Source organism: Abramis brama, assembly GCF_963993115.1.
Source record: "Abramis brama genome assembly, chromosome: 4".
Lineage (NCBI taxonomy): Eukaryota > Metazoa > Chordata > Actinopteri > Cypriniformes > Leuciscidae > Abramis > Abramis brama.
Window position 1 is genome coordinate 19,654,017 of NC_139966.1, and position 16,622 is coordinate 19,670,638.

At 37.7% G+C, this 16,622-nt stretch overlaps 1 protein-coding gene across 3 annotated transcripts in view; it reads right to left on the bottom strand.

The window, feature by feature from the left end:
- The window catches only part of LOC311081120 (NACHT, LRR and PYD domains-containing protein 3-like), a 73,406-nt gene that overhangs the window by 19,718 nt on the left and 37,066 nt on the right, over nt 1–16,622 (bottom strand). For all 3 annotated transcript variants that reach the window (XM_084111527.1, XM_084111525.1, XM_084111526.1), the window contains 2 exons: nt 9,608–11,455; nt 9,269–9,442 (listed from right to left, as the gene is read on the bottom strand). In XM_084111527.1, the coding sequence (XP_083967653.1) occupies nt 9,269–9,442; nt 9,608–11,455 (2,022 nt within the window). The remainder of the gene's footprint in view (nt 1–9,268; nt 9,443–9,607; nt 11,456–16,622) is intronic.

Consider the following 16,622-nt stretch of genomic DNA (forward strand, 5'->3'; position numbering starts at 1 on the left):
CGGCACTTCAGATCCTTCTTCCTGCGACCCAGTGTTCAGCAGGCAGCAGTCTCACTCACTCACTCACTCTCACTCTCACACACACACACACACACATTACGTGCCCCCTAACCTCATAACAGACACTCCCTCCCACTACATTCAGTGATGCACGCGCCCGCCCCTCAAACAACAACACTAGATCGCGGGGTTTTGAAAGTTCAAACTTACTTAGCTCGCTGACTGACATTGCGGTTTCATGACAACTCTCTCTGGGTCAGCGGCAGCGCCAACACAGATTTGAATGTTGCGATATGATTTTGTCAAAGGTTTAATAGACAGACGAAATGGAAAAAGATTGCGTGGGTGTTTGAATCGAGATCACAGTCTTTTAAAGATGAATCGTGCAGCTCCATAACGACACATTTCATCCTGAAACTTTTTTGAAACGAAAGTGGCTAACTTCTGTCAACCTCATCTATAAGCAAGGGCAAAAATAAAGCAATTTAATTTGAATTAATATCTGTAATATTCTGTAATAAACAATAAAAAAAGATTTTAAAATCTTTTTAAAAAAAATACCTAGCGATAGGTGAATCGATTTTTTTTCCCCAGCCTTTATGTGCATGTTTCATGTTGCCATTTGAAATAATTGAAATGTTAAAGTGGGTTATTTTTTATGTCCATATATCCACTCAATGTTTTTTATGTTACTGAATGCTTCCAAGCGACTTTTATTGACAATAAACAGACTCATTGATAGCCTAAGTTGATCGCAATATTTTCCGTAACATAAGTCTGACTGAGGTAACTGTTACAGCCTACTTTTGCATTCATTTAATGGAATATTGTTTCTAAAATCGGATAGGCTAAGTCGAAAAATGGGTAATTTTAAAGCTTGTTAGTGATTTCAATGTGTTTAAATGAGAAACAAGCCACACAAAAAAAAAATAAAAAAAATTGGGCGGTTTTTTGTGCATTCTTGCGGTTTTTGACGAGGTTTTGGGCTGGAAAACCTTGCTGGCATCTGGCAACCCTGCCCGCACTCTCACTCACTCGCGCACACTCACTCTCGCTCACACTCAACCCGTCGTGGAGGACCGTTAAAATTAAACATGCTAGTCTTTCTGTCGTGATGTCCTGAAGCATCGCAGACGCGTAGGTTGTCGCCCACTATGACACACTATATGAAATGAAACGATCGAATCTTGCGTCCCGACGCCCGTTGTCCTTTACGAATCTCCACGAAACGGATCGTGCCAAAATCGCGCTAAAATAGTGTAATCTGAACCAGGCAGGTAATAAACATTTTTTACCTATCGCGCAAAGAACCTATTAAAGCACTAAGACATGGGAACAGTATAGCTAACATTCACATATCACAAGTCATATCGACATCGCAATATTAAACAATGTTATCACACATCGCAGCTTTTCCTCATATCGTGCAGCCCTGCCCAAAGGTCTCAACTGCTGCCAGAAATCGTCGACATGCTTATATTCTTGAAAAAGAACATGACCATAATCTTAGTCTGTTCTGTGTAGTTAATTTATCTCTTTTTCATGCTTGAAGAAAAAATCTGTTTCTGTTTGAACTTGTAGTTTTGAGAGAGCAGTACTTTGATTGTGGATACACACTTACTGTTTGCATTTAAAGTGTTATTTCAGTTATTTTATTTATATTGTTTTATTTTTTTATGTTCGATTTGTGGAAAGGAGTTAGATTTCTCATATGAAATCGTACAGGGGAGAAGCCAGACGGTAGAGTTTATAGCAAAACATTTTGCAGTGTTTGCATGTCCTTTACTGCATAGAATTCATTAAAATAGAAGTAAAATAACATTCATTACAAGTTAATTTCAAAATGCACCTAAATTGTTTTGCATTTTGTGATTTTCAGTTGAATAAAAGACTATTTTCCATTCATATATTTCATCATTGAGGATTTCTTAAAAATTGTGTAAAAATCTCGTCTTGTCTCGTTCTCGTGAACCCAATCTCGTGTCTCGTCTCGTCTCGTGGAGTAAGCGTCTCGTCACACCCCTACTAGTTTAGCAATAGTTCTGTGATTTACACACTATGCTTGTTGTATTAGTTTGTTGCCGCTAGTCGGAGCTATTGCTGTAGGGTGTATGCTTCCCCTGCCAAACTACACTAGTTTTAGCAATATTTCCGCGATTATACAACATGCTTGTATTAGATTTTGCTGCCGCTAGGGGTGTAAGCTTCCCCCAATAGATCCCATACAATTGTTAAATTGGCTACAGCAACACGCTTGTTGCCATGTGTCCTTGCTTGCTCCAGCTTGGTGTGATGCTTCCCCAATTAGATTGGATATATAGTGCTCAACATATGATGCTTAAATCAGGATGTAACCATTCTATCAGCCTCAGACATGGTGGGTGTAAAAATTATAATAACAAAATGTGTGTGTGTGTGTGTATATAATTTTTATATTTTTTTCTCTTTTCTACAGAAGTAAACTACAACCAAGTATAACAAGGTTATGACGTCATTGACAGGTTACAGTGTACGCAGTACACGTCAACAAATTACTTGTCTATAACTTTGTGAGTAAATGTATCCAAGCATCAGCATCACGCTTGTTACATTAAACCATCCAGCTAATTCTAATTCAGTATTGCTAATTCTGGGTGAACCAGAAGTTTCCACCAGGATTACTTCAGTATTGTGTACTTCAGTACTTATTTCCAATGAAAAAGATCATTGAAAATTAAATCTCCATCTCTCATCTCTAGCTCACAGGCATCACTCAAGAAACTGGAACTGGACTGCGGATATACAACAAGCAAGCAGCTGATTCATTTTGATATCTAACTTTAACTTCTTCATTTCAGGTGGTATGTCATTCATTGCAATATGCATGTTTACTGCTGAACATTTCGGGTATTGACAACATGCTTGTTGCTATGGCTTATGTGGGTATTGGCATCATACTCATTTAGGCCATCTAGGTAAGGGCAACATACTGGCTTAAGGCTTCTGGTATTGTTGGTAACATGCTGTTGCTCAAGCTTTTCAGGTATTGGCAACATGCTTGTTGCCTTGGCTCACTCAGGTAACTACAAAAGCATCCAGATTGCGCTGTCAGTTGGTTTTGGGGGATATTGGCATATGGTTTTGTTTTGGGGGATTATTGCTGCTCTCCCTGCTCTTATCCATGCTAGGCTGCATGGATGCGCAGGGAGTTCTCGCCCAGAACGGAACCATTCCGCCAATCCAAACTGTATGCTAATTGTCAATCATATTTGACGGTAGTGGTCCTGACAGAAATCAAGCGTAGCGTTAGTTCTGGCAGGTCACGTTAGTCAAGCTCGCATCAGCTGATCCACATCTACCTATAGGAATACGACACCTATCACCGTATACATATATAAGCTCCTTCAGTATTATCAACAGCTATCGCGTTTCTCAGGAGCTAATTACCCTCCTCCATCCCCAGCTCCTCCTCTCGCCCAGTCAGGATTTGACATTCTGATTCCCCTTGAATCAGAATAATTTTAGAATAATGTTGTACTTTAAAATCTTGAATTAAATATATTTGCAAATTTTCATGTTGGTTCTGTTCTGTTTACCCCAAGGGGGATTATTGCTGCTCTCCCTGCTCTTATCCATGCTAGGCTGCATGTATGCGCAGGGAGTTCTCGCCCAGAACGGAACCATTCCGCCAATCCAAACTGTATGCTAATTGTCAATCATATTTGACGGTAGTGGTCCTGACAGAACTCTTACAATACAACTTTACTTTAGAAGGATGTCCTGTTACTTTATCCTCTACAGTAAAAGACCTGGGTGTTATATTAGACCGCAACTTGTCTTTCGAAAGTCATATTTCATATGTTACAAGAACAGCCTTTTTCCACCTTAGAAACATTGCTAAGCTACGTAACATGCTATCAGTTTCTGATGCAGAAAAGTTAGTTCATGCATTCATGACCTCGAGACTAGATTACTGTAATGCTTTATTAGCTGGTTGTCCTGCATCCTCAATAAACAAGCTACAGTTAGTACAAAATGCAGCTGCTAGAGTTCTTACTAGGTCAAGGAAATATGACCATATAACACCAATTCTATCATCTCTACATTGGTTACCTATAAAGTTCCGTATCAATTACAAAGTATTACTAATGACCTATAAAGCCCTAAATGGTTTAGCTCCTGGGTATTTAACGGAACTTCTAATGCCCTACAATCCATCGCGCTCTTTAAGATCACTAAATTCGAGGCTTCTGGTCATTCCTAGGATATCTAAGTCCACTAAAGGAGGGAGGGCATTTTCACATTTAGCTCCTAAACTGTGGAATGGCCTTCCTGATATTGTTCGAGGCTCAGACTCGCTGTCCCAGTTTAAAACTAGATTAAAGACGCATTTCTTTAGCCAAGCATTCACATAATACTTACCTTTTATATTACAGTTGAATCAGATTGAATGCATTATTGTTATGAACAGCAGCTACGCTAATTATTTCCCATCTGCTTTTCTGTTGTTATCTCGGGACGCTAGTCCCGAGGTAAACACAGATTGTCAGCTCCAGTTTGTATCCAGCCTCCCATGGAAACTACAGATGCCCCCACACCCGTGCAGAGACGACTCGAAGCCTGTGAAGAGACGACTCGACGCTGGCGATATGTTTATGCCCTAAATTAATGTATGATTAACTAACTGTATTTTTCTATGTACATTTCTGAAATGCACTTTCTGTAAAGCTGCTTTGAGACAATATGTATTGTGAAAAGCGCTATACAAATAAATTTGAATTGAATTGAATTGAATTGAACACCTCCCCGGGAAGGCGTCCAGGAGGGAAGGCGTCCAGAAGGCATCCGGAACAAATGCCTGAGCCAACTCAGATGGCTCCACTCAATGTGGAGGAGCAGCTGCTCTACTCTGAGTTCCTCCCGAGTGACCGAGCTCCTCACCCTATCTCTAATTCTGCGTTCACAACGAACGCGAATTGAGCATCAAATTCGCTTCTATCTCGTCTAGTTGGACGCTTGAACATTTTGAATCCACTCGCGCAAAAGAATAATTCTATAGGTCTGTGCCATTTCTTTGTTCAGGTTATTACTGTAAAATAATCTGTAATTTTGATTTTGTTTTGATGATAAATGGAGCCAGCCTCCAAAAGTAATTAACCTGTCCTATGATTTTTTTTTACACTAAACACTAAACACTAAAGTCCAACACTAAAGTATGTTGGTTGTATTTACATTAGAATAATGTTTCATATAATCTAGATTTAGATATAGAATAAATAGCATTCAATACAAAATAAATATGCCTCATATATTGAAATAAATAAAATATTTGCTTTGTTGTGCATTAGAACCACACCTGCAGGCATTTAGTTACATTACAAAATAATTTATTGAGGCCAAACATATAAAATAAGTTGAGTTATTATTGAATGATTGATTCCGGGCGGGCCTGCCCCCGTTTATCACGTCACTTCACCACATGACAGCAGCAAGCAGACTCCTGATTGGTTAATGTGGCACGAACAGACGCCAAAGTTCAGATTCTTCAAACGCGTGAATGCACAAAAAGCACCAAATAAAATCATTCAATTCGCCTCTTTCACGTGAACTGGACACGCAAATGAGGCAAAATCGCGTCCATTGCACGGTGCTAAGCGCGTATATATCACGCTGCAGGACCTCCAACTAATATTGACTTAACATGTAAATCACTCGCTTCAGACGCTCGATTCGTGTTCGGTGTGAACGCAGCATTAGGAAGCACCCGGCCACCCTGCGGAGGAAACTCATTTCGGCTGCCCATATCCAGGATCTTGTCCTTTCGGTCATGACCCACAGCTCACAACCCACCGATCTGTCTGTCGTTCCATCCTTCCCTCACTATAGGAACAAGACCCCAAGGTACTTGAACTGAGGCAGGAACTCTCCACCAACCTCAAGCCAAGCTACACTTTTCCGACTGAGAACAATGGCCTTTTCGAGGTGGTGATTCCTTTTAATTGTGAATATTTCTACCTGGCTAATATTTCATTTGAGGAGTGGAACAACAAAGATAAGAAACTGATGTTATTTCTGGCAGCCACTAAAAACGTAATTACAGTGGTTAAAATGGTTAAAACCAGAGCCACCTATAGTTGAAGACTATATTAATTTATTACATAATATATATGTAATGGAAAAGCTTTCCTTTTCTTGATGTTGATGTTAATAACTTTTGCATGTCTGATCATATGCCTGTCATTTTTAGTATGAATGTGCTAAATGAAATGAGGGTGAGTCAGGCTTCTTATGTATTTTCCCTTGCAATTGGTCCTTCAACATCCCAGGATATTGGTGAGATGTTTAGTACCTTTTTTGGTGTATCATGGTTGGAGTCTGCACCCCCCACATCTGATCCAGAGGAGTTACTTAATGCTTTTAACTCTGTTTGCTCTGATGTTTTGGACTCTGTTGTTACTTGTAAGATTAAGAGTCATAAGGCAAATTATTAGACCTGGTTAAATAAACTTAAGAATTTTTTTTAGAAAGCATTGTAGGATACGCAGAACGGACTTGGAAGAAAAGTAAAATCATTCAGCTCCCAGTTGGGATGTCTTGCCCTCAGGTTTACTTTGGGAGACAACTGATTTTATTGAACCGAGTATTACATCAATTGTGAACAGTAGTCTTTCTACAGGTATTTTTCCATCATATCTTAAGCAAGCGGTTGTTCAGCCTCTTCTATTTTGAAGTCTGCTTTGGATCCTTTTGATTTCACGAACAGAGCATGTGAGCTCTGCTCAGACGCTCACGGCCCAAGCAAACGCTCCACTCACAAAACGCTCACGCTCACCGGCAAAACAAATCCCACTCAGATCCCGCTCCGACATTACATTTCTCTGTAGTAGGCTAATTGATTTCTGTTTGTATTGGATTTCTTGAAATAATGTATCAATAGTGGGATTATATATAGCAGATACGATATGACATTCTGTGACAGTCTGTACTTTTTATTCATTTAAATGCATTAAATTAACTTTATCAATTAAAAAAACATGACATTGCCCTTTAGTAAACTTGCCTATAAAATGCAATAACTGAAAAAGTATATTAGATTTTCGTGATTTTATTTCCGTGAACATAACTGCCGTTGCAAAACAGGCACATAAAAAATAAATAAAAAGATGAAATGCATAAAGAACTCCACAAAAAACATCTGGATTATCTTGCCCATAAATAAGGTATGTTTGAATGTTGGCTATGGCTATATAAGTTATTTTTAGTTGCACTGATATGATGATTGCATACTGAATTAACAATTCATTACTCCCACCCAACGCCACCATGTTTTAATAATTTGTTTCCTCATTTTAATTAAAGCGAACACACAATTAAATATATAATAATTTGTTAGCCTACCTGGTTTAGTAAATCGTGCATGGCCACGTTGTAATAATTTGTTCCCTTGTTTTAATAAAACATGGCCATAATTTACTAAAACCAGAGAACAAATTTAAATTGTGGCCATGATTTAGCCTAAATGAGAGAAAGAATTCTTAAATTCATGGGAAGGAAATCTTAATTCGTGGTGCAACCCACGGTCACACTAAATGCGTCTCAATTTATATGCGAAAATGAGTTTTTACGTACATATGAAATGCATGGGTAGGTTTAGTAGTGGTGTGGGCACGTATGTATTATACGTTTGGGTAGGATTAGTGTTGTGGTATGCGTGTGTATTACATGCAATAAAGTGCGTATCATATGCACGCGAAAAATGCGTATATCATATGCACGTAAAAACTCAATTTCGAGTATAAAGAGCGGGGTACAACACAATAGCTACCTTACATATTTATCTAATTTATTATCGTAGGCCTATACATAGCTCACTTTTTGCTGCACTATGTTTGCATAGGACATCCTTTTGCTTTCTGCCAATGTGCCGCTTTAGATTCTAATATGAATCTTTGCCAACTCGCACTGTCTCTCCACACTCCCTTTCAATTTCTTCATCCCTGCTCGTTCTTAACTTTTATTTTTACTGTGCATGTATGTATAAGGCTTGCAACTTCACTAAAACAATATTTGAACTCCATGACCTATTGCTCCGCTTGTGCTTAGCTATTTTACAGACTGTCTCGAACTAGCAAATCACCAAAGTGCATTCTGGGTTGAGCGAGCGGTACGGAGCGGATTCTTCAGAAAGGCACTCTCCGCTCTGGAGGAAATATAACCGCTCCGCTCCGCTCACATGCTCTCTGTTCACAAATTACCGGCTAATTTCAAAGCTGACTTGCATTTCAAAAATATTGGAGAATGTGGTTCTAACACAATTGAGTTCTTTTTAGGCAAAAAGTTATGTGCTAGATGTTTACATTTATTAAAAAACATTTGTTCTGTATGGCTTTTAATTGTTGAAACTACGGCAGTTGTTGTTCTTTGTTAATTCTGTTCATTCTTTTTGGTATTTTTTTTGCCATGTTGTTTTATTATTATTTGTAGACTTTTATCTTTTACTGTAAAGCCCTTTGGACTACTCTGTTGTGGAAGGGGCTCTATAAATAAACTAGACTTGAAACTTTTTTAAAGAACCCAAGATAGAAGTTTTTTTTTTTCTATTTGGAAAAGAATTGACTGATTTTATAAAAGTAATTCGCCCAGACTTTTCTTGAAACATAAATAGTCTGTAAGTTAATGATTTTAAGAATTATGGAATTACTGACAACGCGTTTCAGGCAGAATCGGTTCTTTCTTTTGGTAGATATGACATTTGTCATGCACTTGATATTTTACATTCACAAGCAGTATTACACACTATATATACTTAACATTATCATTACATAACTTATGAATGTGCTCTCTCTCTCTGTCTATATATATATATACACATATATTAGTGTTGTCAATCGATTAAAAAAATGTATCACATTTGTATATTGTTATTATAATTTCAGTTACCCTCCAAATTATTAAAGACAGTATATTTTATATTTTTATTTCAACAAATATTTGTTGTAATTTTTTATGAATGTAGGCCAGTATCATTGAAACTAATACTGCTACTGATGTCTTAAAAGACCAAGGAACTACGAACATCCTGAGCTGTGGTACAGAGGAAAATAAAAAATGGTCAAGCAGCTGGAAATGAGGTTCGGAGGATCTGATTGAGAACTGTAATAATCAAATGCAGCATATGTACGTAGGCAACATGTTTTCAACTTGCGAGTATGACATTACCTTGTTTATTTAAACAAACTATTCATTAATATATTTCAACATAATGAATGAATCAATGTAAAACTCAAACCTCAGTATGTTCAGTTTACAGTCTGAACTATTCAGTCCAACACAGAGAAGCTTCACTCCTGAATCCTGCAGGTTATTGTTATTCAGGTTCAGCTCTGTCAGACAGGAGTTTGATGATCGCAGAGCTGAAGACAAACTTTCACAGGACTGAATAGACAGGTGACATCCATCAAGTCTGTAGTGAAGGATAACAATGGAGTGAGGAGGAGATGGGTGGCTAATATTTTCTGTATTGTGTGGTTGACAAAAAATTACTAAAATTGATTACATAACAAATATTCTGTCACATGGCATTAGCTGTAGTCTGAATATTAAGATGAGTCTATAAATAAATACTCACAGAGCTTTTCTGCAGTTAACCACAGCTGGTATCAGTCTCCTTCTACCCACATCTGATGTGTTGTATTTCATGAGATCAAATTCATCCAGCACTTCCTCTGACATCTGAAGAATGTAGGTTATTGCTGAGCATTGACCGGGGGAGAGTTTATTATCTGAATGTTCACCTGATTTTACAAACTCCTGAATCTCTCTGTACAGAGTCTTATCATTTACTTCAAGAAGACAGAGGAACAGACTGATGGATCTGTCAGCTAAGAGACCATAACTTTCCTTTATTTTGTCTTTAATGTACTGTGTGGTTTCTCTGATGGTCTCTGAGCTTTTTTCTGTACGTGTCAGTAGATCCTCTATGAGACTCTGATTAGACTCCAGTGTGATGCCCAACAGGAACCGCAGAAAAAGATCCAGGTAACCATTTTTACTCTGAAGAGTTTTAGTTACTGCTGATTTTAGAAGCTCACACAAAGACTTTGGCTTAGACGTGTAGCTCTCTTTTCTTTTATCCAGAAAAAACTGCAATGACTCCATTTTCTTCATCAGATGGGAGTAAAAAACATATAAAGCAGCTAGAAACTCCTGAAAGCTCCGATGTATGAAGCAGTAGACTTTCCTGTGATGAATCACAGATTCCTCCTTAAAGATCTCAGTGCAAATCCCATAATACACTGATCCATCATTGATGCCTATGCCACACTCGCTCAGATCCTCCTCATAAAACATAACATTGCCCTTCATCAGCTGTTTGAAAGCCAGTTCAGCAAATTTCAAAATCACTTTTTTGTTGGACTGCATTAGTTTCTTTGGATCTCTCCCTTCATACTTCTGATTCCTCATGTTAATCTGAATGAGCAGGAAGTGGATGTACATTTCAGTCAGAGTTTGAGGGATTTCTGCCTTGTCATCTTGTTTCAAGAGATTTTGAAGCACATTGGCTGAGATCCAGCAGAAGACAGGTATGTGGCACATGATGTGGAGGCTTCTTGATCTTCGAATGTGTGAGATGATTCTGGCTTGATGCTCATCACAAATTTTTTTCTTGAAATATTCCTCCTTCTGAGGGTCACTGAATCCTTGAATTTCTGTCACACGGTTGATGTATTTGGGGGGGATCTGACTGGCTGCTGCTGGTCTGGAGGTGATCCAGATGTGAGCAGAGGGAAGCAGTTCTCCTTTCATGAGCTTTGACATCAACACACCCACGGATGAAGACTCATTTACATCAGAAACTTTCTCACTGTCTGAAAACATCAGTGTAATTCTGCTTTCATCCAGACCATCAAAGATGAACACAACTTCGCGCTCCTCATACATTTTTGAGTCCAGATCTTGAAGTTCAGGATGAAAGTCCAGCAGAAGTCTGTGAAGACTGTACTGATGATCTTTAATCAAGTTCAGCTCTCGAAATGGAAGCACAAACATAAAATCTACATCCTGATTGGCATTTCCCTCGGCCCAGTCCAAAACAAACTTCTGCACAGAGACAGTTTTTCCAATTCCAGCGATGCCTTTAGTAAGAACAGTCTTGATTTGCTTTTTCTCCTCACATCCTGGTTCAGGCAATGGTTTAAAGATCTCATTGCAGTTGATTGGAGTGTCTTGTGAGTGTTGTGTTCTGGGAGTTCTCTCCATATGTAAAACCTCATGTTCTTCATTCACCCCTTCACTCTCTCCTTCTATGATGTACAGCTGTGTGTAGATCCTGTTCAGGAGAGTTTGATTCTCTTGTATTCCCTCAAATAACCCCTCATACTTTTTCTTCATGCTGGTTTTGTGTTGGTCTTTGACTTTCTGTAGTTCATCATATACTGGTAGTTGAGAATCCTGCAGTTCTCCCGCCTGATCATCTCTATCCACACAGCAGAAACAAGAAGAAAAACACAATGAATGAATAAGTGCACAAGCAACAAAATCTTCGAGTAAAGCCATGTGTGTCACTCTCAAAACCAACTGAGACACAACCCTGCTGAAAAATCCAGCATGAATTTCATGTTGGTCGAGGCTGGTTAGAGCTGGCATAATGCTGGTCTAGCTAGTGGATCAACACAGTCATGCTGTTCTCAATCAAAACTGAGCAGATGTAGCTGATCCACCAGCACTCCCGCTTCCAATGCTGGTCCCAAATAAATATATATATATATATGTATGTATGTATGTATGTATGTATGTATGTATGTATATATATATATATATATATATATATATATATATATGTATGTATGTATGTATGTATGTATGTATATATATATATATATATATATATATATATATATATATATATATATATATATATATATATGTGTGTGTGTGTGTGTGTCTGTGTGTCATATTTTGAAATTCCATCATAATCTATTATTATATACAACTGGAAGAAAACAAAACTAGACGTTTTTCGAATTTCGTGGAAAGAGAGAGCACGATTGCGTACAGAAAAGCCTTAAAAATTGCTAGATCTTCTTATTTTTCGACTCTCTTAGAAGAAAACAAACACAACCCTAGGTATTTATTTGACACAGTGTCTAAATTAACAAGAAATAAAGCTTCTACTTCAGAAGTTTCCAAAGAGCATAGCAGTAATGACTTTATGAACTTCTTTACTTACAAGATTGATAATATTAGAGAGAAAATTATAACTATGCAACCATCTACTACAGTATTGCAGTGCATTGTAGTGTCCCTGAGGAAAAAATCCATTCATTAAACTCATTAAATTATCTAAACCAACAACATGTATGTTAGACCCTATACCGACTAAGCTACTGAAAGAAATGCTTCCAGAGGTCATAGATCCTCTTCTTAATATCATTAATTCTTCTTTGTCTCTAGGATATGTACCGAAAACTTTTAAGCTGGCTATAATTAAACCTCTTATTAAAAAAACACAACTTGATCCTAGAGAATTAGTCAATTACAGGCCGATCTCAAATCTACCCTTTTTGTCAAAAATACTAGGAAAAGCAGAATCCTAACAACTATGTTCCTTTTTGGAGAGAAATTGTATCTGCAAGGATTTCCAGTCAGGATGTATACCTTATCATAGTACTGAAACTGCTCTCATTAGAGTTACAAATGATTTGCTTTTATCATCCGATCATGGTTGTATGTCTCTATTAGTGTTACTTGATCTTAGTGCTGCATTTGATATATATATATATATATATATATATATATATATATATATATATATATATATATATATATATATATATATATATATATATATATATATATATGAAGAGTTCAGATGCAAAAGCCTCTAAGTGCCATCTGAAATTTTCTTCTAGAATGATTATTTTTTTATCAAGCTCGTATATTTAAGTTAAATAATTTCACTTAAATGGCAATGCAAATTACCTATTAATTGTCATTTAAGTGAAATTACTTAACTTAAATATACAAGCTTTATAAAAATGATCATTCTAGAAGAAAATTTCAGATGGCACTTAGAGGCTTTTGCATCTGAACTCTTCATATACAGTGAGGAAAATAAGTATTTGAACACCCTGCTATTTTGCAAGTTCTCCCACTTGGAAATCATGGAGGGGTCTGAAATTGTCATCGTAGGTGCATGTCCACTGTGAGAGACATAATCTAAAAAAAAAAAATCCAGAAATCACAATATATGATTTTTTAACTATTTATTTGTATGATACAGCTGCAAATAAGTATTTGAACACCTGTCTATCAGCTAGAATTCTGACCCTCAAAGACCTGTTAGTCTGCCTTTAAAATGTCCACCTCCACTCCATTTATTATCCTAAATTAGATGCACCTGTTTGAGGTCGTTAGCTGCATAAAGACACCTGTCCACCCCATACAATCAGTAAGAATCCAACTACTAACATGGCCAAGACCAAAGAGCTGTCCAAAGACACTAGAGACAAAATTGTACACCTCCACAAGGCTGGAAAGGGCTATGGGGAAATTGCAGTGGCGGTTCTAGACCACAGTAACTGGGGGGGCCAGGCAGGGGCCACTTGTGCTTTTAGGGGGCACACCTTTAACATTCATCTTAACCTATTTTCAGTATTATTTCAAGTCATTTTTCACCATGTCATGCATGACTGCAATCTCTAGAAAAAGCTAATAAATTATATTAGCTAAGCTAATAAAACAATTTCAATTCAAATGAATGTTTCATTATGTTTAATTGTAGTGTGATATAATGATCAATAATAACACATTTTTAGCATCTAAGCACATCTAGGCACTTTTTTACACCTGGGGTGGGCGATATGGCAATAATATCATATCACAATTTTTTTTTTTTCAGGAAAATCACGATTTTATCACGATTCTTTTTTCATGTTGGTTTTACTATTTTGCATGTGACTGAGCATTACAGCCAAACTAATGTCCCTATTTTAAAAACAAAGCCTTATAGGTAACAAAATATAGGTAACAAAATATAAAAGAAAAAAGAATGGCAGACATTTAGGCCAAAGTGGCGAAGATAAAAATCTTTGTCACTATTTTCTTTGTTATTAAAAATTAAGAACAGAGATACATATTACACATACACAACTTAATATACAAATGAAATAAACAGTGCTTTATTTTTTCAGCTATAGGTGTATTTAACAGTAGAATTGAAGAAAGTAATTAAATGAACAAATATGAAAATAAAACACAACAGACTTAAAGCTCCAGTCAAGAGCAGTGAATGATTTCCTCTGTGTGTTTTGTTGTTTTATTAACATTAAAGGGATAGTTCTCCCCCAAAAAAGTCATAATTTACTCTCTTAAGTTGTTTTAAACCTGAATAAGTTTCTTTCTTCTGTTGAAAATAAACGTTATTTGAAAGAATGTGAGTAACTAAACAGTTGATGTACCCCTGTGACTTCCATAGTATTTTTTTTTCCTACTATGTATGGAAGTCAATGGGGACCAGCAACTGTTTGGTTTTGGGTGAACTATCTCTTTAAGGACAAGCGGCAGCATGTTTATTATTAGGGCTACTGTCTCTTTAAGAACTGCACGCAACGCGTCTAATATACACGCATATGACAAGCAGATTTTAATTAATTTTCTCTGTTTGCGTTCACTTTAGACATAACCAACTTTATGTAAACATTGTCTGTATTTGACAGTATTAGCGCAATATAAGACTCAAAAGATAACTTAGTCCAGTAGCCTAACAGGCTTTTAGTGCATGTGCGCGTCGAGTGTACGCGCTCAGTAAAGCGCATTTTTGAACAGCGCATCAGCAGCGAATGACATGTTTAACCGGCAAGGCTTTAAAGCACATGCAAATAATGAACTTTTGTGAACTGCAGTGTCCCGTTGCTCTGCCATAACATTTGATGTGAATATACGTCGTGCTGCAGTGTAGCCTATAGATGAAGGCGCCGCAACTGATAAAATGCGCAGTTGTTTGGTGTGATTTTACGATTCCAAATTTAGGGGGGCCAGAGGGGGGGCCAAGCTTGGTGACACGGGGGCACTGGCCCCCCCGGGCCCCCCCCCTAGAACCGCCACTGGGAAATTGCCAAGCAGCTTGGTGAAAAAAGGTCCACTGTTGGAGCAATCATTAGAAAATGGAAGAAGCTAAACATGACTGTCAATCTCCCTCGGACTGGGGCTCCATGCAAGATCTCACCTCGTGGGGTCTCAATGATCCTAAGAAAGGTGAGAAATCAGCCCAGAACTACACGGGAGGAGCTGGTCAATGACCCGAAAAGAGCTGGGACCACCGTTTCCAAGGTTACTGTTGGTAATACACTAAGACGTCATGGTTTGAAATCATGCATGGCACGGAAGGTTCCCCTGCTTAAACCAGCACATGTCAAGGCCCGTCTTAAGTTTGCCAATGACCATTTGGATGATCCAGAGGAGTCATGGGAGAAAGTCATGTGGTCAGATGAGACCAAAATAGAACTTTTTGGTCATAATTCCACTAAACGTGTTTGGAGGAAGAAGAATGATGAGTACCATCCCAAGAACACCATCCCTACTGTGAAGCATGGGGGTGGTAGCATCATGCTTTGGGGGTGTTTTTCTGCACATGGGACAGGGCGACTGCACTGTATTAAGGAGAGGATGACCAGGGCCATGTATTGCGAGATTTTGGGGAACAACCTCCTTCCCTCAGTTAGAGCATTGAAGATGGGTCGAGGCTGGGTCTTCCAACATGACAATGACCCGAAGCACACAGCCAGGATAACCAAGGAGTGGCTCTGTAAGAATCAAGGTTCTGGCGTGGCCTAGTCAGTCTCCAGACCTAAACCCAATAGAGAATCTTTGGAGGGAGCTCAAACTCCGTGTTTCTCAGCGACAGCCCAGAAACCTGACTGATCTAGAGAAGATCTGTGTGGAGGAGTGGGCCAAAATCCCTCCTGCAGTGTGTGCAAACCTGGTGAAAAACTACAGGAAACGTTTGACCTCTGTAATTGCAAACAAAGGCTACTGTACCAAATATTAACATTGATTTTCTCAGGTGTTCAAATACGTATTTGCAGCTGTATCATACAAATAAATAGTTAAAAATCATACATTGTGATTTCTGGATTTTTTTTTTTAGATTATGTCTCTCACAGTGGACATGCACCTACGATGACAATTTCAGACCCCTCCATGATTTCTAAGTGGGAGAACTTGCAAAATAGCAGGGTGTTCAAATACTTATTTTCCTCACTGTGTATATATATATATATATATATATATATATATATATATATATATATATATATATATAGTAACTTTTAAATCACAATTTTAACCAGAAAAATCTAAAATGTATTCCCAAAATCGTGCAGCCCTTTATTTTCTCTATTGGCCCTATTCCACCTGATAGGGCCAATAAGGGAGGGTCTTTGTCTTTCTCAGGTGTGAAACACATCAATATTCATGATGATTCACACCTCCTCTCATCAAGCTTTCTTACACAAAACATGTCTTACAAATTTTAAATCAATATATCATTTTATTTGAATCAGTACGCAGGATGATTTTCACATAATTTTGAAGCAAATATTCTAGTCTACGTGATACAATTTTCAAAAGTCTTGTGAAGAAAT